This window comes from Leuciscus leuciscus, assembly GCF_965113295.1.
Source record: "Leuciscus leuciscus genome assembly, chromosome: 15".
In the NCBI taxonomy this organism is placed as follows: domain Eukaryota; kingdom Metazoa; phylum Chordata; class Actinopteri; order Cypriniformes; family Leuciscidae; genus Leuciscus; species Leuciscus leuciscus.
This window is the reverse complement of record NC_138739.1, coordinates 18,108,179-18,132,294: the sequence shown is the minus strand read 5'-3', so window position 1 is coordinate 18,132,294 and position 24,116 is coordinate 18,108,179. Positions and strand designations below refer to the sequence as shown.

At 37.0% G+C, this 24,116-nt stretch overlaps 2 protein-coding genes across 3 annotated transcripts in view; one reads left to right on the top strand and one right to left on the bottom strand.

The window, feature by feature from the left end:
• LOC309476017 (uncharacterized protein) overlaps positions 1–5,468 on the top strand; it is a 66,810-nt gene extending 61,342 nt beyond the window's left edge. Inside the window, exons 5-6 of the mRNA XM_082139108.1 lie at positions 1,148–1,243; positions 5,158–5,468. Coding sequence (XP_081995234.1) covers positions 1,148–1,243; positions 5,158–5,453 — 392 coding nt within the window. The 3' untranslated portion in view covers positions 5,454–5,468. The remainder of the gene's footprint in view (positions 1–1,147; positions 1,244–5,157) is intronic.
• LOC309476067 (uncharacterized protein) overlaps positions 1–24,116 on the bottom strand; it is a 112,297-nt gene that overhangs the window by 28,575 nt on the left and 59,606 nt on the right. The window lies entirely within an intron of this gene.

Here is a 24,116-nt window from a genome sequence, read left to right as displayed (position 1 = left end):
TATTTTGGGCTGTCAGTGAAAATCTAATAGACGTCTAACCATAGCCCAAGAATAGACTAGTCATCAATTACACTACATATACATGTAATAGACAACAAAATGAGGCATAAGGATTCTTTTCACTCAAAAATAACAGGTTCTCATAAATGAAAATCCATCCAAACTAATTGAATATAAAGGGATTTATTTTGAACAATTATATAGACAACATTCAAACATAAAAATGAACAAATAAAACATTTGAAAAATATCTAAAACAAATTAAGATATTAAAAATTTTAATTAACAACTGTTTATTTAGATCCATAACCCCCACCCCCTGCCCTCCCTGGAGCTTGTTTGAAATGATTTGAAATAACGTTTTTTATTTCACATTCCGTAGCTGATGGACAGCTGGTCATCACTGCGTCTGCCAAATGAGAAAAAGGAAAGAATTATTGCTCAAGAAAAGCATTGTTGACAGTCATTTAACTAATTACAGTCAATCACTTTAGCTAGGATGCACACTAGAGCTGGCCAATATAGAGTTAACAGAATATAGATTGAGACTATATAATTTATATCAATATAGACAATAATTTATATCAATATTATAAATAAATTAATATCAATAATTGAACATTTTTGCTCGCGTAATGGTGATGCAATACGGGGTGTAACGATACGCGTATTGAACAATTCTGTACAAGGCATATATATATATATATATATATATATATATATATATATATATATATAGGCTATATATACACACACATACAGGTGCTGGTCATATAATTAGAATATCATCAAAAACTTGATTTATTTCAGTAATTCCGTTAAAAAAGTGAAACTTGTACATTATATAGACTCATTACATGCAAAGTGAGATATCTCAAGCCTTTATTTGTTATAATTTTGATGATTATGGCTTACAGCTTGTGAAAACCACAAAATCAAAATCTCAGAAAATTTGAATATTACATGAAATCACACAGTAATTACACAGTAATCCCATGGGCATTACCAGTAATTTTTCAGTCTGTTCCTCACTCAGAAGACTTGGAATATAGTCATATGGACTTTATGGTGTGGTTGGTATGAATGTATAATTGAGATGTTCACCTGCAGACTCATGAATACATTTCTGTTCTCTGTTTCTGTGTAGCAGAGGAAGCAGAGGCCATGAAGGAGAGAGATAAGATAGAGTGGAACTATGAAGCTGAAGACAATCTCATTGGAGGGACCAAAAAGCCAGTGGCAGGTGCTGCACTCAAAAAAATTATATGTTGGCTTTAATTAACTTTATGTCAACAGGCCACACATAACTGGGTTACGTTAAACAAACATAATTTGTTATGTTACTTCAACATCATGGAATTAAGTAATTTTAAGTGACCCAATTTAAGTAGTCTCAAAGTGAATTTTTAAAGGCTAACATGATTCAGGTATCTTTTATATTCATTCATCCATTAATATTAGGGCTGGGAATCGATTAAAAAAATTAACTAATTAATTGCACAATTTCTGTAATTAATTGCAATTAATTGCGCTTCCCCCAAGCTTGTAATCATCAATATTTAAACTTAGAATCACCTAATTAAACAACACAAGAAAAAAAGGGAACAGAAAATAGCCCTATATTAAAATATTAAACATCAATATATCAATATATTATTCTTTTTCAATAATCAATCAACATAATCAATTTAACAGATTAGTATTATTATTATTATTTTATTAATTATTAAAACAAAATATAGTCCTACAAAGCTATTATTACCAGAGCATGTGATCAGAGCAGGTCATTTTACCATTGTTGCCCAGCATGGCTATACCAGCTCAGCAAACAGAAGTCAACAGAGAAATTTCACGTTACTTGAGTGGACTTTACTTTTCCAGTGCTTAGTACATGATTGAAGCCTTTGGGCCGTTAACGACAGAGCCGCCGACACACACACACACACACACACACACACACACACACACACACACACACACGGAACGGAGAGCTCGCCGCTGCTGGGCCATTAACGACAGAGCGAGCCGACACACACACACACACACACACACACACACACACACACACACGCACGCGCGCGCACGGAGCACAGAGCGCGCCGACCGACCGACACACACACATACACACACACACACACACACACACACACACACACACACACACACACACACGCACGCGCGCGCACGGAGCACAGAGCGCGCCGACCGACCGACACACACACATACACACACACACACACACACACACACATACACACACACACTCACGCGCGCGTGCGCGCGGAGCACAGAGCGCGACGCACATACCGAGCGGAAAAGACCCGCTCATGAAAGCTGCCCGAGAATGAAACCTGACCGCCGAACATGGAGGGGCGGGACGGCATATTTCGGCCTTTTTAATAGCAGACGCAACAGGAAATCATTAAAACGAGGCAAAAAAAAAAAAGTGCTGCGTCAATTGCGTTATTTTTTTTTAACGCGTTAAACATTTCAAATTAATCGCAAAGATTAACGCGTTAATTCCCCCAGCCCTAATTAATATTTAACTTATTTTAGTGATACATAATACAATTGATAGCCTATAGCTAGCTATTTGCTAGCAGTAGCACATATTAGCATCTTAAATGCTTACATGCTCTTTCAACCAAAGCAGTTGAGAGTGATTGAATCAGTCCACATCCAAACAAAATGCTCCACTCTTCTCCACACTGGTAACCCACTGTAAGTTAAATGGTTCTATCTCAAAAAACATAAAATAACTCTTCATTTTAACATTTATTCTCTCTTAATTCAAACAAATGCAAAGCATGCTGGGAACTAACAAGCACCGCCCACTGGTGCCCAGTTTCAGTTAATGCAACACAAATCATTCATGCAATCCAACACAAACGGATTAAGTAAACTTAAATTTTACATTTATTTAAGCAGATTGAACACAATGAAATTAAGTTAGGACAAAATGGCAGTTGGCGTCGCACTATACTGCCACCCTCTGGATGTAAGAATTGTTTACTTAACATAAATGGTTTGTGTTTAGACAATGCGTTAGGATTTTGTACTGTTAACACAATTATGTGGACCTTAATAGAAAAAAAAAACATTTCAAATCAACAAACATAATTATTATTTTTGAGTTTGGTGGGAGATTCAGTAGCAAACTGAGGCTGGATAAACTAACTGGAGATCTCACTATTGGTAACATCAGAACCATTCACTCTGGACTAAACTAAACTGAAGATCAGCAGTGGCCGAAGAACCATATACAGTCTTACTGTCAATGGTAAATCAACTCTTCCAATGTTTTAGTAATCATGCACTAGTAATCAGTTTTGGTGATCTGAAACTAAAGCTTCTAAGTGCTCAAACTTGAATTACTTTTAGATTACTTGCAAGTACAGGGCCACATTGAATTCATAATGTTATGTGAATATACAATTAGGAGATTAAAGTTGTAATATTGCATGAATAAATTAGGGACATTTTGAGAAGAATCAACTCACATAACGAGAAAAGGCATCAGGAATCATAGATAGTCAAAGAGTAGGGCTGGTTTGACAGTAGCGATTTCCCAATTTGAATGAATCTTCATTTATTGAGGCTACATTACTAGCGTTTTCTAGCTTTTTCCAAATGTTAATTATCCACACTAAGATGTCTGAAATTGCTTAAATCGCCTTACTCACAAGAATGATACTGAGTGGCTATAAATAAAAATAAATCTAGAGAGGAACATTTTGCAGTATGATAAAAATTCATTAGGCTATATTTTTACTTGACTACCATAGTGATGTGTCTGTATGTTTGAATAAATCTGTAATGAAAACAGAACATTGACACCACTTTTTAAATGTTTATATTTAACAAATTGAAGTAACAGAAGTAGCTTATTTTATTAAAATAAAATATATACAAAAAAAAAAAAATTAAAATGTTTATTTACAACTTTGGTATTTGACTGTTGATTACTATATCTAAAAAAAATAAGTATTTTCCAAGTGAGACATCATTATTTTGATATTTTGCTTAATAAACATTGACATGCTGTTCTACATTAAATATTGTGAAAAAGTGAAATAATTAAAGTGAACTGAATCAAATCATGAAATGCCCAGCCCTATAAAATATAGTTTGTAGTTTGTGAAATTATTTATTTTAATAAATCTTTAAATCATTCCATGGCCTAAACGTTTAAATACTACTGCATATTCTGCATCATTATGACTTTATTCTAAACTTAAATTAACCATAAAAAAAAAAAATATATGACTTTGCTCTGGTAAAAAGCTTAATATAATTATCATACATTTACTATAACAACATTCCTATGAGCTGTTGTTAGTCTAAAAAAACCTGCAAATTCTTTGGAAGTCACACAAATGTGTTTTGTGGGATTATTTAAAAATTGTATACATATTTCCATGTTCAGTTGAAGCCTTGTCACATAAATTCTATTAAAGTGTGTATACAAACAGTGTCTTCTCATCGAACAATAAAAAATATAGTAGTGTTGTAAAAATGAATGCATTTTTTTTCAGTTGTACAGTACACATATTTAATGCAATTAATGTAGCATCCGTATTTTCCAATATTTTTTAAAGCCTAATACATTTGAAAATGTATAGCTTTCAGTTATACTGTTATTCACTTATACTGTAAATGGCTATAGTAAATTACTAAAATTGAGAGAAAAGAAATCGAGACATCAGTAGCAGTATTGGTATTGGTGATACTAGCCTTTATTCATAAAAAGAGGCCATTAAACAATTCATTAAAATAAAGGCTTCTGTCTTTGTTTCTACTTGAATATTATCACTATATATATATATATATATATAAGAACAAATTTTTTTAACTAATTAAAATGCGATTTTGATTAGTTAAAAAAAAATGATTGAATGACAGCACTAAAGTATAGCCAATTTTGGACATACCTCATAAGAAAAAAAATAGCGAAATAGATGGTTGTGCTCATGAATGTTTAGTTTTCTTGCACCCTTATGGGATTAAAAAAAATGACAATGAGGTTCATGTTCAGGAACATGCTAAAATAGTAATAAAAAAAAATAATCTAAATGTATTATTTCAAATGTATTCAAAATGAATTCAAACATTTGTTTTTCTGTCTTTCTCTGTTTCTGCTGCTGCTGTGATGTGAAGTGGGTTCAGTGTCAGTGAAGGAGGGAGATTGTGCCCATCTCCCGACTGCTGATACAATACAGCCAGGGGATCTGATACTGTGGACGTTTGGAGCTGAAAACCGTCTTCTTGTTAAAGCTGATTCAAGAACAACTGTTAATAAGAGATTTGGAGACAGACTGAAGCTGCAAAAGACGACTGGATCTCTGATCATCAGAAACATCAGAACTACAGACTCTGGATATTATAATTTACAGATCATCAACACAGAACAGACCACATTCAGCAGATTAAATGTGACGGTCACTGGTGAGTAGAACAACATTTATTAAAAAACAGTCCTCAGCAGTTTTCCAACAGTGCTTTCCCGTTCCAGATTATGTGAGCAGTGCAAATCACTAGTTACCGTAAAACTTCAAATAATAGCCCTGGCTTTTATTTTCCCACATCGCCGAACTGCACCGGCTTGTATTTGAGACAGGCCTTTAATTTAGTGTTGAGACTTCACCCTGTGCTGCAATATACATTTAGTTTTACATTCATTTACAAAAATCAGCTGGTTGAATAAAAAATGTTCTGGTGATTCTCAATTCATTCAGTTAAAGGTGAACTATGCAGGTTTTTTACCTTAACTGAACAACTTCGGAGTCATTGGAATGGTTATATTACTTTTTTGGGGTTGAATGGTGGTCGCCTCTCAGCCCCCTATCGCCTGTGAGCGGAAAAACCACCCTTGCAACTTTGAGCCGGTGTTGTGACGAATTTCGACCCCGCCAAATTATTACCGCCCCTACTGTTGGTAGGATTAGGATTTGTTGTGGGGGAGGGGTTAGGATTAGGGGTGGGGATAGGATTAGGCAGTCAAGTACTGACTTCAACGAGGGTGGTAATAATTTGGCAGGGGGTCGAAATTCGGCACAACACTGGCGGGCCGCCGGCCGCAGCGTCAGAAAGTATTGGGTCATTCTATATTTAGGGGTACATTTCATGTCAGCCAAAAAGTCAGGAAATAAGTATTCTTTTTTTATCAGTAAACTAGGTGGTTAAATAATATATGCCCTTAATGTGCTAAATTTGTTATTTGGCAAGCTTAAGCTCTAATGGTTTTTTAAACATGTTAATGAAAATTAACATTTGATTCAATATTTTGTCAACTGTGTTACGGACATGCTGTGTGAAACATGAATTACATGAATAAAAACATGAATTCAAATGAAACATGAATTAAGTACCACATGTTTGATAACACATTTGTTTGAAGGTTTTTGAGTCTATTCACTAGAGTTTTTGAGGTTATCTCTCTAACTGATTTGTAAATTTGAATTTGGGGCTTCATAATGGCCGTTGTGGGATGATGTCATGAAGGATAAAACTTTTCTTCAACATAACTTCACAGTATGCTGCATTTTAGTATTATTCATCATCCTTACCCAAGATTGCCATCTCCAGAGATATAGTTCACATTTAAAAGATTTATGACATAAAAACCACACATAACACAGTTGACAGAGAAAGTAACACAGTTGACAGGAGTAACACAGTTGACAGGACACATTAAAAGGAAAAGAGAAAACTTTCTTTAAGATGATAACTTTCTTTTTATTCAACAAATAAATATATATATATACACACACACACACACATATATATATATATATATATATATATATATATATATATATATATATATATATATATATATATATATATATATATATATATTATAATGTTATTGAATATTTTATATTATTATCAAGTTAAATTAAGTTTTATAATAAATCATGACACTTTGGGTTCAATGGGTTGTAAGGACTGATCAGTCATGACTAAGCAGAAATAGACATGTCATTGTCAAGTCTATAATAATATAAGTCAATCATGAGGAATTCTGAATGCTTTATAACCCTTGACAAATGTGAATATATAATAATGTGTATATTATGTTGTGGATACTGAGTTCATAGAAAGTGTGGCCGTGATGAGATCAGTTAAGTTTATCCATTGTAATGCAAATCATGGTTTTTGCCAATTTGTAATTTTGTGTAATGTAAATGTAATTTCCATATAATGTAGTGTGAGCATAAATTGAAACTGAATTGCCAACATTGTCAAATGTGTTAATCCTTGTCAACTGTGTTACAGTTGACGGGTAACACAGTTGACGGGTAACACAGTTGACGGGTAACACAGTTGACATTTCGGCCATTTTAGGGCCTTGTGCAAACTGCTGGCCTTGGACTAGTTAGTAGTTGACCTTGATTAATGTTTTTATATTCTTTCTCACACATTTATAAATATAACATGTGACACAAGTTCACCATAACATGTTGATAACACAGTTGACGATCAATTAATCTACTCTATGCGCAGACAATAATATAGATAATATATTGAAGAGGAGAAGTTATGATTTACCACACTGTCTTCACATTTCCCTCCAAAAAAGGAATTGCATCAGAGTGATGTTGGACATGTGACTTTGGAACAAACCATTGCTGATTTATAGGGGGTTTTATAGGGAGTAACACAGTTGACACTGATTTCTCGGACATACACAAAATGGATAATTTAATGTAGATGCATGAGCAAAATATTTTTTTAAACACTTTTCTCAGTTAATGATTATTTTGGACAAATATTTATAAGAAATATATACAGAAACATGCATTCTAGAGCTAATGTGAAAAGCAAAACCTCACATTTACCAAATCGGACAGCACAAAAACAGCAACTTCCAGTATAGAATATGCCATTTTTGCAAGATAAAAGATGGGTATCTGGTGGATTTTTGTATTAAATGATTTAGAAATGTCCCCTGATATAAAAGTGATCATTGATAGAAGTGAAAAGTTCATGATTTTTTAAAAAAAATTATAAAAGAGTCCATGGACATGACATGTACCCCTAATTATAGAATGACTCTATTGCATGATATCAGGTCTTGCGATGTAACGAATTGCTTTACGGCAAAGAAATCTGTTAAAATTCTGTCATTATTGCGCTCCCTCACTCTGTTCAAACCCAAATGAAGAAGACGTTTTAAAGAATGTCCCATTTGCTTTGTTGTCGTTGATCTACTAGCCTCTGGTATCTGAGAGTCGCCAACATGTTTTTCGACAGTGTTGTCAAATATCTATTCCGAAGCTGTACGGGGAGCTCTATAAAGAAACCTGTGAGCAAAAAGCGAGAATACAGCGAAGAAATTCCCGAAACTGCATTAACGGACGCTCTGAGATAAAGTGAATTCAGACTGCAGACTAAGCAACGATTGTATTTAATTGTACAGTACAATCATAACATAGTACAGACATGATCTTAATTCCATAATGTCCTTAAACATTACAATATTGCTAGCCATAAACTGACAAAGTGTGCGTCCGGTGTGCGATACCTCGAGTTGTCATAGACGCGACGCGCGCTAAAGGCCTATTTATACTTCTGCGTCGAACTGCCGCCGTAGCTACGTCGTAGGCTGTGTGTAGCGCGCATACCCTTCGGCGTACCCTGACGTGCACCTCTCCAAAAATGTAACAACGCGTCAATTCTACGCGGACGCAAGCGCTGTGATTGGTCCGCCAGAACCCCTCACTCGGGGTTTCACATCCCTAGGTCCACAACGACGCAGAAGTATAAATTAAAACCAACACGTTGCCTACGGCGTATAGGCTCGGCGTAGGTCCGACGCAGAAGTATAATGAGCCCTTAACTCTCTCTGCCTGCCTTGTTTGCGTTAACAGCTCCCGTCCGATGCGCAGGGCTCTCTTGCGTGCACAATCTGCACAATAGAACTGGCTTAAACAGACGATCTGATGAGTTTTAGAAGATTAAATACAACCCGAAACTAAAAAACAGACCGGGCCTCTATTTGAGACCGGCCTTTAATTATCCAAACCTGTAGCCACATCAGGCGTGTAAAAGAGACAGGCGTTTATTTGGGACTCGGCTATTATTTGAAGTTTTACGGTAGTTAGTGCGGTTCATTTGAATGAGTGTGAACGCTGCCATCCGAACCAAACAAGCAGATCGAGACCACTAAAAAGTGGGTCTCGTCCGCTTCCAAACTAACTCTGGTGCGCTTCGAACGAAATATGAACGCAACATAGACCAGCGACATGTAAACGAACCAAAAACCGGACATGATGTGACCCTAAAAAGGAACGAATGCTCAAGCATACCTGTTTTTTTCCGTCATAGTCATAATATGGCCCCTCACAGTTCAGGACAGGCATCAGAACCGTGTCTCCTCGCGGCAGATCTACGTTTGTGTGTGTGATGGAGGGATTGCTGCACCTGTTTTGAATTATTTACACATTTGTTCAAAATACCGCCATAGTTTCGGCTGCGGACACACAACGAGCGCGTTTATCCCAGAACACAGCATTGGTTTGGATGTTTGGTGAGTTCTGTCTCAAAATATACATGATAAAAGCCAACCAGTCAGATTGTGAACATATCCCTATGCCTTTAGGTTCAGTGTTAAAAATGCCAATGTGAACTCTAAGCGGATCAGGACTAAATGTGTGTTTTTTTCGGACCAAAGGAACCAAGCTAATCGAACTACAAGTGTGAACAAAATCTAACATTTTTCTTTACAGTTTTCAAGGAAAAAGATGTGTAGTTATTAGGGTTGCAAAATTCTGGGAATTTTCAAAGATGGAAACTTTCCATGGGAATTAAAGGGAATTTAAGGGAATTAACAGGAATTTATGGGAATAAACTGGGAATTTTCAAAGTTGAAGGTTGGCTCTTATAGGGAACTTAAATATAGTTGAAGAAAGTATATTTTAGCATAACCTTGACTAAAACAAACAGATGCCATTCAAATACACTTGAATATCCATGCCATTCCTCTATCACATGCACATAGCACACTGCTTACTGCATGGCTATTGAGACCACACCCCCTACTGGCACTTTGCATGCCTCCATCACATGTACAGAAGCCCAAAGCACAAGACTATTGAAGGCACACATTTGAGCCTGTGGACTAAACAAAGTGAAGTAAGTTTTGATGATATTATGGGGAAATATATTTATTAAATGTTTAAATTGCAAATATCACATACAAATGTATTCATCTAGTAGATAGCAAGCTGATAAGTTAGATGCTAAATAAACTAGCATAACTTTATTTACCACATAAGTAGGGCTGGGCAGTATACCGCGGAAGAAAATGTCAACTGTAACAGATTTTTTTATTCTGTGTATACCGCAACATGTAAATAAGTAGGCGTGGTTAACTCACGTGCAGCGTGCGTGAGACTGAGACACTGATATTTGTCAAAGAAACATGAAGAAAGACCAAGAGGATCCACAAAAGGAATTACGTTTTCAAAATTAACGTGATATTTTCAGGGGGAAGGCGCAGAAGTCAACTAGAGCAGTGCAGCACACTGAAAGTTTAGAGAGACGCACATGCTCGTAACGGGGCTTACTTGACAACAAGTTCATATATCAATATTCTAACGAATAGAAATAACCTTAAATAACGTATCTATCCGTCTCTTATGTGTACAGTTACTTTCAGAGTGGACGCGCAATCGGTTGCCGTGGTAATGAATATTTCCAAAATTCCCCAGCTTAACTTCCCATGGAAATTTACCGGAAACTTTCCGGAAATTTACCGGAAATCTTCCGCCCCTTTGCAACCCTAGTAGTTATTCATATTGTAAAAATATTAGCTATATTTGTTTTTTAGTTTAGTGTACATGTTTAGAAAATCTTGAGATTGTGTAGCTTTGACATCATTCATATGTAGATGTAAATGCAGCAAAAGCATTTCTTTCTCTTATTTAAATTTCTGGGATTTGTCTCTTTATTTTCTGTCCGATTCCTCTGTAGACCGAGTGAATGAACCAGAGACGTCACTGCTGTTGTCTCGAGATGTTCCTGATGGAAAGAATGAGCAGCAGAGTTCAGTATAATGCGATAAGACACGCCCAACACCAGTGTCAATCACTGTGACATCATCAACAATCGAGCTCAACAAAATATTTCTGCTTTTATGAAAAGGAGAAATGAACCTGTGTGCTGGAAAAAGATGGAATGAGTTCTTGTGTGATGAGCACATGACTAACAGCAGATTACAGAAGACACGTGTTGAATCGAGATACTGACACTAATCTAGGGTGGCCAGATGAGATTGACTGAAAGTCGGTACGGTTTTCGGAGTGGGAGGGCGGGCTGCAGGACGACTCAACCTCCACGGACAGTTTTTAATGTTTTATCAGACAATAACTACTCAAGATTTTGCTTTCGTATAATTATTGGGACAATTAGGGCCAGATTCGGGATTCGGGACAACAGCAGCTTAAGATTTCGGGACTGTCCCGAATTTTTCGAGACGTTCGGTCACCCTACACTAATCTCACTGCTGAAGAACTACTGAGAACTGATGAAGCACGAGCACATGTAATGCTGAAGACTGAAGAGTTGCTATGTTTTTTTTCCTGAGGTTTAATTCATGGGACCATTTCAGTTCATACAAAGAGTAATCAGTTTAAATCATTATTAAATATTCATATGTTGTCAAAAACTCTACAATTAATAAATATGTTTAGTATATAATCTGTCTGCTGCCTTCGACACGGTGAATCATCAGATCCTTCTGTCCACCCTCTCATCGCTGGGCATCACAGGAACTTCACTCCACTGGTTTGAGTCCTATCTCACAGGTAGGTCCTTCAAGGTCGCATGGAGAGGCGAGGTATCCAGAGCACATCAGCTGACCACAGGGGTTCCCCAGGGTTCAGTTCTTGGTCCCCTCCTCTTCTCCATCTACACCACATCACTGGGACACATCATACAGGCACACGGTTTTTCCTACCACTGCTATGCTGATGACACACAGCTCTTCCTCTCCTTTCAACCAGATGATCCCACAGTAGCTGCACGGGTCTCAAGCTGTCTGGCGGACATCTCCACATGGATGAAGGAACACCACCTGCAGCTCAACCTGGCAAAGACTGAGCTTCTCGTCCTCCCTGCCAATCCGTCTCTACAGCACGACTTCACCATCCAGCTAGAGTCATCATTAATCACCCCATCAAGATCGGTCAGAAATCTTGGAGTAACGTTTGATGACCAGCTGACCTTCACAGATCACATTTCAAAGACAGCTCGATCATGCAGGTTTGCACTGCACAACATCAGGAAGATCAGGCCTTTCCTAACTGAGCATGCAACACAACTTATCGTCCAGGCCCTGGTCATCTCTAGGCTTGACTACTGCAATGCCCTTCTGGCTGGACTCCCAGCATGTGCGACCAAACCCCTACAGATGATCCAGAATGCTGCAGCTCGTCTTGTCTTCAACGAGCCCAAGAGGGCCCACGTCACTCCTCTGTTCATCTCTCTGCACTGGCTACCTCTAGCTGCTCGCATCAAGTTCAAGGCACTGACGCTTGCTTACAGAACTATCACAGGCTCAGCTCCCTCCTACTTTCACTCACTCCTACGAGTCTACATCCCTACCAGACACCTACGATCGGTCAACGAGCGACGTCTCGTGGTTCCATCACAGAAAGCCACAAAATCACTTTCCAGAACATTCTCATTTACAGTTCCATGCTGGTGGAACGCTCTCCCCACCCTCATCCGGAATGCAGAATCCCTGACAACATTCAAAAAACAGCTGAAAACCAATCTCTTCCGTGAGCACTTAACCTTATAGAAAAAAAAAAAAAAAAAAAAAAAAAAAAAAAAAAAAAAAAAAAATCCTTTCCCTTTGAAACATCACTTATCAGGCTTATGCTACTCTGAATAATACCTGAACTTCGTATTTTGAGCACTTCCTGCGTTGCTGTTGCTTTTGCCTCTTTATGATGACTCGCTGAACTTAGTCCTAATTTGTAAGTCGCTTTGGATAAGGGCGTCTGCTAAATGACTAAATGTAAATGTAAATGTAAATAATTAATATGCATTAATTAATATGTTTAGTAAATTCAAGTGATGTTAAAAATCTAAATGTTAACACTGTCAAAATGTGTGCATCTGATTGGTCGCGTGTGTGCGTGCGTGTTCTCGTTATCAGGGAGCTCTCGCGATTTGCTAATTGCTTCATTCTCAGTAAAGCCAGAGCCCATCTACAGAGAGCCTGGCCACGCCCTATTAAGTCTTATTGTACTGAATTTTGGTTGTAGTTCCACAAGAGTTCCACTGGGGGCGATCGCCCATGAGTGCAAAATGAATGGGAGTCAATGGGGCTAGACGGCTAATTTTGTCTCTTTCACCCGATTGCTGTTGAGAAATCTCAGATTTGATTGTAGGTTTTGCAAGTTCAACATGTTATAAATCGAAAATTGAATGAACGAGTACTTATGTCCTTTCGATTTCTTACAGGTTGAGTTGTTGTTGCCCATAACACACTAGCATTCTGCTAATGAACGCTGATTGGTCAGTAAAGGACTTGAAAGGCTTGATGGCATCGTGGCATCCGAAGTGGGACCAGAAACAAACAAAACAAAAGCTCTTCTAGCACGTGTGTTTACCTGTGTCAGCTGTGTTGTCGATGCCTCGAGAGAAAAGAAAGTGCAGAGTGCAAAAACACCAAAGTGACTGATGGATTGCCGTAAAGCAGTATCTCTGGTCGTACGATGTGTATGACGTCATTGACATTTTAAAAGACTTTTTAAAGCAAATAAGTGACTCTAAAAAATCTAACACCCAGCAATGTGTAATTTCTTTGCATCTCCTTTCGAATACAACATTCAAAATTATATCCTGAGAAAAGTGGATTTTGTGAGGTATAGCTCCATAGACCTCCATTCATTCTGCACTCGTCCTATGAGCGCCCTGGAACCAGACTGGAACTGCAACCAGTTCAGAAGCCGGAAGTTTACTGAGAGTGGAACTTCTCCCCTTATTAGACATTCTCTGGTAAAGCTGTGATTGTGAAGCATCGCATTTTGAGTGGTTACTGATAAACATACTCCCTTTCAGGTATATATAATGTACATTTGCACACAAATGTATAGTATGTTTTATAAATAAATTCAGCTAAAATATTGTGTGTTTTATAAACGTATAAATTTAAAATTGCAATATGGGTTGAGTACAGCATTAAGCTATTGGCTAAAAAGCAAAAGAATGAGATGATTAAATATAAATGTTATTTGAGAGTTATTCTGTTTGGTTAAAAGATGAATGTGTGATTATATTGTTATGTGTGTTTTAAATGAGATGCAATTTTGTGAATACAGGGAGTGTAAATGCTTTAATGTAAGATATACACTCAAGTAGGCTAAATACTCAGGTTTATTTACTCTGTGAAACTTGAAGTGCATTGATTTGAGAAATGTTTAAATAAGAGCTGATGCATTTGCTGTGGGAAATAATTGTTGATTTATTGTCAAACTTGATTCTCACTAAAGCTGTGATTGTGAAGCATCGCATTTTAAATGGTTACTGATAAACAAACTCCGTTTCAGGGGCACTACACAGAGACACAATTCGCATTCGCTGTATTCACTCAGGACGCGCGACTCTTACAAATGATCTATGGTGCTACAATTACCAAACATCAGTAGGCCTACTGGAATAGCTGTGTACCTTAATTGTTCACATCTGAACTAATTCCAGACAGTGAAGGTGGTGCAGAAATAGGGAAACTCTAAACTATTTGAAGCAGTGGCGGCTGGTGAACATTTTCTAGGTAGGGCTGTGCCACATTCACATCCACATCCAACAATTCTAGCACATGTCCCAGTATGATTTAATGCTTAACAAACAGTTCAGGTTTTTTTTTTAAGAAAAAAAAAGCTAACTGAAGGAAACCATAGACTAAAAACATTTAAAACATTTGGTTTTGCTTGATCCGGTGTTGTGCCGAATTTCGACCCCCTGCCAAATTATTACCCTTGCCTAATCCTAACCCCTCCCCCACAACTAATCCTAAACCTACCAACACTAGGGGGGTAATAATTTGGCGGGGGTCGAAATTCAGCACAACACCGGATCAAGCAAAACAAAATGTTTTTAAATATGTTTTTAGTCTTAATATGATGTTCAATAACTGGAATCCAGTCTGAGACGTGTGGAAGAAATTTTATATGTTCTATATGTTTGCATTTTCTTATATTCATAGAATCTTAGAAATATGATGATAATCAGATGAATGCAGTGTTGATATATATTCTTATTAATATATGTATGTCTATGTCCTTGTATATGACCGGACAAAAGTTAATATGACTGAATGTATGACCGAGACACAGAGAGTCTCCATTCAAGGGTGTAATATGATTAAATAAGATAGACAAATCTAAACAATATGTTAGTTATGGCTAAGATGTATCTTGATGTAGCCTCGGGAAAACAACCTTGGGGGAGGAACAACTATAAAGAATGAAGGATACCCCCCACTCGTTCTCACACTCTGCAGGCACTTTGTAATGACTGTATGACTGCTGACCTTTCCTTGCAAGGGAATACATAATTGTTAAAGACAATTGATACCTGTTTGTCTCTTATTCAGTGATGTAAAATTGTTTGCCACTACAGACGTCAGTTTAAGGGAAAAAATGTTTCAGAATCAGGAGGTGACCACATGACTGAAAACATTTCTGAACATTGCTTGAGGACAATGAAAATGTTGATGAATTAATATAAGAAATATTCAAAGAACCAAAGTGGTGATTAATGTTTCCTCATTTTAGTCTCCGGTGAAAAATCATTGTTTCCATATTCATATAAACATGGTCATCTGCATTAGGAGAGTCATGTACCTGTACACATTTTTTTGTAAATTAATTTGATCCTATTATTATTCACAATACTGTAACAATTTTTAAATATCTGTACATGTTGGTTCTGACTAAACTGTCGTGGCAAATTCACGATCTTTGGTTCAGGTCTTCAATGTCTGATTCAGGTCTCAAAAGAAATCCTTCAGAGTCGAAGTTTCAGGTCTCAGAAGAATTAACTTTATTGAGCAGTTCAACAAAGTGAGATGCCGTACCCAAGTCTTATATCTTTTTCTTATCGCTTGGTGTCCAATTAGCGTTCATATAGTTATCTTTTTGCTCCTCCTCGTCACTTCGCCACGATTAGAAACACCTGCATCAATGTTTTATTTTTATTGGTGGCAAGTCCTTGCGCATGTGCTTCATATATGGTTTTTAGGTACTTTTCCTGTCTTGTCTTCTCACAACCTTTGACCTAATTTTCATCTTCACATACTCGTTGACCTGTTTTCTCTGTCTTCCCATAGTTTTGTCTTCCCATACTCTCAGGCCTAGTTCTCTAACATTACAGCATTTATTTGGACCCATGTATGAGACAGATGGAATTCTCCAATAAAACCTACAGTATCTGTGTCTATTTTTATTTTTACATTTTATGAAGCTTCTTGTTTTATGTTTGTGTGTGTACTGGAAGCTTCAGTACCAAGGTAACACTAGCAAAAAAGATCTTTCAATCAAAATACATGAATAATTTACACATGAAAACTTCTTTGATTTAGTAAGATTTATTGTGCCTCCAGATAGTGTAGTTATCTACAAGAACACCATGCTAACCAGAAGAGAAGAGAGAAAACAATACACACATGAACCACTGAACATACATATACTTCAAAATCTTCAAAATGTACAAAAGTATTATGAATATCCTTGTATTTTAAAAGCACACTATCACTGGGACGAGACCCTTTCATGAATCAATCTCTTTCACTGTGATAAATATTAAAGATTATTATTATTACTTTGATTTCAGACAGCTGGTTTTAGCATGACGGCATAGAGAACTTAACTGAGTGAAACGTTTCCCACAATAATCACATGCAAAAGGCTTAAAAAGGATCGTCTCATGTGTTTTTTTCTCTAGAGTGAATTCTTTGGTGCTTGTTCAGTGCCGCAGCTGCAGTAAAGGTCTTCCCACATTCAAAGCACATGTGATCCTTCACACCGCTGTGTATTTTCTGGTGTGTTTTTAAGTTACTCAGCTGGCTAAAACTCTTTCCACATGAAGTGCAGGTGTAAGGCTTCTCCTGTGTATGAACTCTCATGTGGACCTTCAGTTTGTCTGCCCTAGGAAATTTTTTACCGCATTGATCACATTTATATGGTCTTTCTCCAGAATGCAAACGCAAATGTAATTTAAGAGTGGATGCTTGTGTGAAACTCTTCCCGCACTGATCACATGAGTACGGTTTCTCTCCAGTGTGGATCCTCATGTGGTTATTAAGGACTCCTTTTAGGTTAAAACTCGTCCCACATTGATCACATGTGTGCGGTTTCTCTCCTATGTGGATCATCTCATGATATTTCAGAGATCTAGAATAGGCGAATCTCTTGTCACAGTGTGAACACTTATAAGGTTTTTCTCCCGTGTGAATTCTCTGGTGCCGATTCAGAGCAGCTGCAGTAGCAAAAGTATTTCCACAATCAAAGCACATATGATCCTGCACACCGCTGTGACTTTTCTGGTGTATTTTAAAACTATCCATTCGTGAAAAACTCTTTCCACACCAACAAACGAAAGGCTTTTGCTTTGTATGAACTTTCAGGTGCCTCTGAAGATTTTCTGCCCAAAGAAATGTTTTGCTGCATTGATCACAGTTATATGGTCTTTCTCCGGAATGAGAACCCAGATGTAATTTAAGAGTTTTTGCACATCTGAAACACTTCCCACACTGATCACATGTGTGTGGCTTCTCTCCAGTGTGGATTTTCAGGTGATCATTAAAGCTTCCTTTTTGTATAAAACCTTTACCACATTGATCACATTTATAAGGCTTCTCTCCAGTGTGGATCCTCTCATGTATTTTCAGAGTCCCAGACCGTTTGAATCTCTTGTCGCAGTGTGAACACTTGTAAGGTTTTTCTCCAGTATGAATTCTTTGGTGCACTGTCAATGTGTCACGTCTAGTAAAGGTCTTCCCACAATCAAAGCACATGTGATCCTTCACACCATTGTGTCTTTTCTGGTGTATTTTTAAAGCACTCATCCGTGAAAAACTCTTTCCACACAGAAAACACACGTAGACCTTTTGCTTTATATGAACTTTCAGGTGCATCTTCAAAGATTCTGCTCTAAGAAATGTTTTGCAGCATTGATCACAGTTAAATGGCATTTCTCCAGAATGAGAATGGAGATGTAATTTAAGCGAGTCTGCTTGTGAAAAACTCTTCCCGCACTGATCACATGTGAGCCGCTTCCTCCAGTATGAATTCTCATGTGAGGTTTAAGACTTTTTTTGTAGGAGAAACTCTTTCCAAACTGAGGCCAGGGGAAATATTCTCTGGCTCTTCTATTCAGTGAGTAACTTGAAGATTTCTCCAGTTTTGACAGGATGATGTTTCTCTTCCACCTTCATCAGGTCTAAAATTAAAGATAAAAAGATTTTATTTTAAGGACTTTTATTTTGACAGGCAGTGTTGAGAACACAAGTGCCTTATAACAAAGTTCTCACATTCTCCGTCTTCATTAATTTGCTGTCTTTATTTAACTGTCTAATGTTATTAGATACACAAAGAAAGAAAACCTTAAAGTCGGCATGAAACGGAAGTTGAGATTGTCATTTTTTCCTTGTTGTGACGTATATCCGAGTGAAACGGCTTCTGAAATTAGAAAAAAAATGTAGGGCGGGGCTTGATTTCGTCCTTCGGGAATTGATTGGATCGTTGGAGGTTGGGCGTTGCAAACAAAATGGAGGCAGATTTGAATGCCAGTTTACATTCAGTTGTGTAGGATTTCTCTCCACCGGACTCCCCACCGTTAACCTCCCATGAAGGATTTTTTATTGAGGAGCCCGGCGACGAGAACGAGGACGAGCAGCTAAATTTGCAGGCAGGAATCAGCCCATATTTATATGAGCCTCCCGCGAACCAAGATGAGTCAAGTCAAGTTATCAGTCAAGTTCACCATCGAGAGCATCTCGACGTGTCCGATAAGTAAATAACTAGATTTAGATAAGATAGATAGCCTACCATTCGGACACTTCGAGATGCTCTTGAGGGTGAACTTGACTGATAACTTGACTTGACTCAAAACGAGACAGACACCGATAGCCGCACCCTCATCGGCTCTGGCCGCACCCTTTCGCCATGGCACGTGACCGAAAGAGAAGAGCGGTCGTTTCGAGGGGGGAGGGAAGGGTAATGTATTTGATTAAAGATTATAAGGGTAAATGAATTTTTTTAAAATAATGAAGTGCACAGATAAATCATTTATAATAAACACTACAATATTACATATAAAAAGAAGATTTGTCAAATTTGATTTCATGCCGACTTTAAGTGTATATAGTGTTTGCTTTTATATTATTGGTAACAGAAAAGAAAGAAATAACATTCTCATTTACGTCCTAAACGGACAAAAATGTTGTTCTTAATGCAAAGAAGCTAGCTAAAATCAGCAAATAAAACAATGACACAATGATGAACATTCTCTAACATTCACATTTACTGTCAACATTCAGCAAATTCGCATCTATGTCATTAAAACAAATCTTTATCTAGTAAAGATTTAATTTCTAATAAACATTTAATTTCACAAACCTTGCATTTTTAATCAAATCCAGGTATAAGATCTTCTGAATTGTGCATTTGTAGCTTGTATTTATTTTGCCTTATGTCTGTTCTAGAGACGTTACAGCTTTTTGATAAAGCTCGAATTAGCTTCCTTTGGAAATATGTTTCAAATTCACACTGAATGCATTTATGAATGTAAAGCATGTATGTGTGTGTCAAAATCAAGATTAAAATCACAATACTGATCAAAGTCTATTTGTCCATATTGCACAGCCCTATATCGGACTCGTTCTGAGAAAAAAGTAGCATCGGCTGTAGTGGAAATTACAATCTGAATTAAGCGCTATTCTGATTATGCACTGAAGAAGATTCCACTTTAGCTCTAGAACATATATGCAGCATATTTGGATGATGAAGAATCTAGAATAAACATCAAGTCAAGGCGGTTGATTTAGGAGTTTGTTGGTGTCTACATGTGATCCTGTCCGGTATCGCAGCTTGACTCGTAGAAACAGATTATTTGAGTTAGGAAATATATGCTGAAAACTTTTAAAACTCCTATTATTCTACTGTTAAAGGTGCAGTGTGTAATATTTAGGAGGATCTGTTGACAGAAATGCAATATCATATACGTGTAACTATGTTTTCAGTTGTGTATAAAGACTTCACTTAATGAACCGTTATGTTATTACCTTAGAATGAGCAGTTTCTATCTACATACAACGCGGGTCCCCTTACATTGAAATGCGTTGACATGTTTCTACATGTTCAGAATCTAAACATAGCTTGCTTTTCTAATAACTACATTCACGGCGATTTACATCACATGAGTATTGGCAGGCGTTATTTTAAAGGGGTCCTATTATGCTCTTTTACGAAGTTTGATTTTGGGGTGTACTAGAATATGTTTTCATGCTTGATTGTAAAACAAAACAAAACATTATTTGTCACATATTTTACACAATTACAGCTCCTCTCTCCCCAGTCTGGTTTGAATGACGATACAAAATGTGCTGTGATTGGTTAGCTGGCCCCTTGTGTTGTGATTGGCAGCGTGTTTAGGAAATGTCCCGCCCCTTCATAACCACAAGCTCTACTCAGATGTAAATATTAACGATGGCATCAATTTCAAACCAATCTGAGCCTGATTCAGACTCTGACAATGTTAACGAACAAGAGGATCGTTCAGAACGAATTTCAAACACGGACTATGCAAGCATGGATTTCCCAGGACGTTTCAGAGTATAATTTTCTAATTGATAAGATGTTCTCCACTATTTAATCATATTTGTCTGGAAAACTATGGTAATACAAACAGTTATCGATCACAGTATCATGGATAATTTTTCTAAGTGATGGTGAACAGCCTTACAAAAGCTACAGTAAACACCATACTGCAATGTTAGTTAGAAGGCTAGTGGAGGCAAAGCTTTGCCCATTGTTTACATCATACCTATCATAGCAACTACACAACACTTATAATTGGAACTGTTAACAGAAAACAGTTTGTAATAAAAACTACAAATAATAAGATATACAAGTTGTGATCCATAAACAACAGATTGTTCCACTACCGACAAAATTGGAATGGCTACGTCTTCCAGAGGAAGGTTTTGTGCAAAGTTTCTGTCTGTCTGTTGCTACTGAAATTTAAAAAATGTGACACTGAGTGCTGTTGAGTGGAATCGTAAACACCTCTGATTGGCCATTGTGTTAACGTGCTCATCAGATATGTCTGTGATTGGCTACAATGATCAACGCACGGGAGAGTTTGAAAGTGTTTTGAAAGCGCAATTACTGTTTGTAATTTCAAGCGTGTATCTATGTAAGCGCTCGGTGAAGAGCGTCATTGATGTATATTTACAACATGTTTTTGAAGCGCTGATCATTGTAGCCAATCACAGACACATTTAATGAGCATGTGAGTACTGTTGTGGCAAAAATTTCTTGAACATCAGCATCACTGCGTAAGAGACTGAGTCAAATAGTCTTTATTTGACTCATAAATACTCAAAAAGTATTTATTCTCTTGCAAGAGAAGGTCAGACAGTCATACAGACATTCAGAGCCTGCCTGTCTGCAGAGTGTAAGAAAAGGAAGAGGAGCTGTGCGACACCTTTTATATTCTTTACCAAGGTCTCCTTCAGCTGTTGCTTTTCCTAGTAGTTTTCCACTAACTTTGACACTTTTGCACATGCTCCTATTCATCACTACTTCTGACACTGGGACCAACAAATTTAGATGCATCCTGACCTCTAAGGTCAGAAGGTCACTTTTCAGCTATCCCCATGCTGGCTCACTCAGCACAGAGACAGATGTACAAACATATCCTGTTCACATTTCACAGTATAGACATGTGACACATTACTTTGCAATATGTGTTGAAGATGAATGGAAATCAAATTTTTCCATTACAGTGCAATGGGCAATCAGAGGTATTTAGCGCTCAACAGCACTCAAAGCATCACATTTAAAAAAAAAATGCAGTACCGACTTGGTACCAAAGTCAGTATTTTTTACAACACACAGCAACATTACACACCAAGTAAAGTTTAATAAGCATAATAGGACACCTTTTATGTTTCCGCCCTGTGATGGATTTATTTATTTTTTTAAGTCTTATTTAAAGGCTCAATATTAAGTATTTTAGGATTAACCCTTACATATTTTAATTTTTACGATGTAAAGTCCCTATAATTAATTTAATTCACAAAGGTATGTCAAAAGAGAAATAATGAAATATGAAAATTCTAGGCTAATTCCTGGTTTGACAGTAATATTATCACTCCAAACATCAAAGCGATCATAACACAAAAATCGCTCCGGTCATAGTGAATTGACATTAGTTCCTCAACGTTTACATGTGCACCAATAATGCTATTATTTCCAATAATAATCTAATATGGTTACTTATTCCACAATCAAATAGGCATACCGGCCATTGTTTTAATCTACTCGCATTAAATTCAAAATACATTTTTATGGACAAGTTACTGGATTGGATATTGTTGCGTTCTTCACGGCGTCTGAATGGAGATACAGAGAAGAGACTGTGAGGGGAGAGGGAGGTGTGATAACAGAGTTTAGCAATTTGGAGAAGAGGAAAGTTCAGAATAATGTCACGGAGTTCATGAAGTTGCGTGAACAACTCATCCGTATAGAACTGAACATGAGCACTTTGGGCAGAGCGATTAGGTTTACACGCCTGTTTATTGCAAAAAACGGCAAATGCCACTTTACGGTTACTTATGAGCGCAATGACATTAGTTTTATCGACGTACATGAGGAAAAGCTTACCATGTAAACAATTACCATCTTTCAACGTTGAAATATAGTTGAAAAGAAGTCGGTCAGCCTTGGACTGGTTTTCGACATGATTTCAACTAAGTAGTTTCGGCTGGACTGTTTGACTACGTGTTTTCGACTGATCATCTAAGATACCACGTGTTTTCAACTGATAATCTAAGACAAGACAAGTCTGTTATACATGCTAAAATAACGGAGAAAAACAAACTACGAAACCATGTTCATTATTAGGCCTATCTAAAATAAATTTATAGAGTTTTACATATTCCATCAAGACGTTACCCAGCAAGCAATTTCGCGTCTAATAGACGTCTAATAGCCGTCTAAACACAGCCCAGACGTCTAGGCTAAATCGAGGCTAATTTTGGGCTGTCAGTGAAAATCTAATAGACGTCTAAACATAGCCCAAGAATAGACAGCTATTGAATGACTACATATATACGTCTAATAGACGTCTAACCATAGCCCAAGAATAGACAATCAGACAGCTATTGAACGACTATATTTATACGTCCAATAGACGTCTAACCATAGCCCAAGAATAGACAATCAGACAGCTATTGAACGACTATATTTATACGTCCAATAGACGTCTAACCATAGCCCAAGAATAGACAATCAGACAGCTATTGAACGACTATATTTATACGTCCAATAGACGTCTAACCATAGCCCAAGAATAGACAGCTATTGAACGACTATATTTATACGTCCAATAGACGTCTAACCATAGCCCAAGAATAGACTAGTCATCAATTAGACCACTATTAAACGACTACATATATACGTCTAATAGACAGGCAATATGGGTCTAGGCTAAAACAAGGCTTATTTTGGGCTGTCAGTGAAAATCTAATAGACGTCTAACCATAGCCCAAGAATAGACTAGTCATCAATTACACTACATATACATGTAATAGACAACAAAATGAGGCATAAGGATTCTTTTCACTCAAAAATAACAGGTTCTCATAAATGAAAATCCATCCAAACTAATTGAATATAAAGGGATTTATTTTGAACAATTATATAGACAACATTCAAACATAAAAATGAACAAATAAAACATTTGAAAAATATCTAAAACAAATTAAGATATTAAAAATTTTAATTAACAACTGTTTATTTAGATCCATAACCCCCACCCCCTGCCCTCCCTGGAGCTTGTTTGAAATGATTTGAAATAACGTTTTTTATTTCACA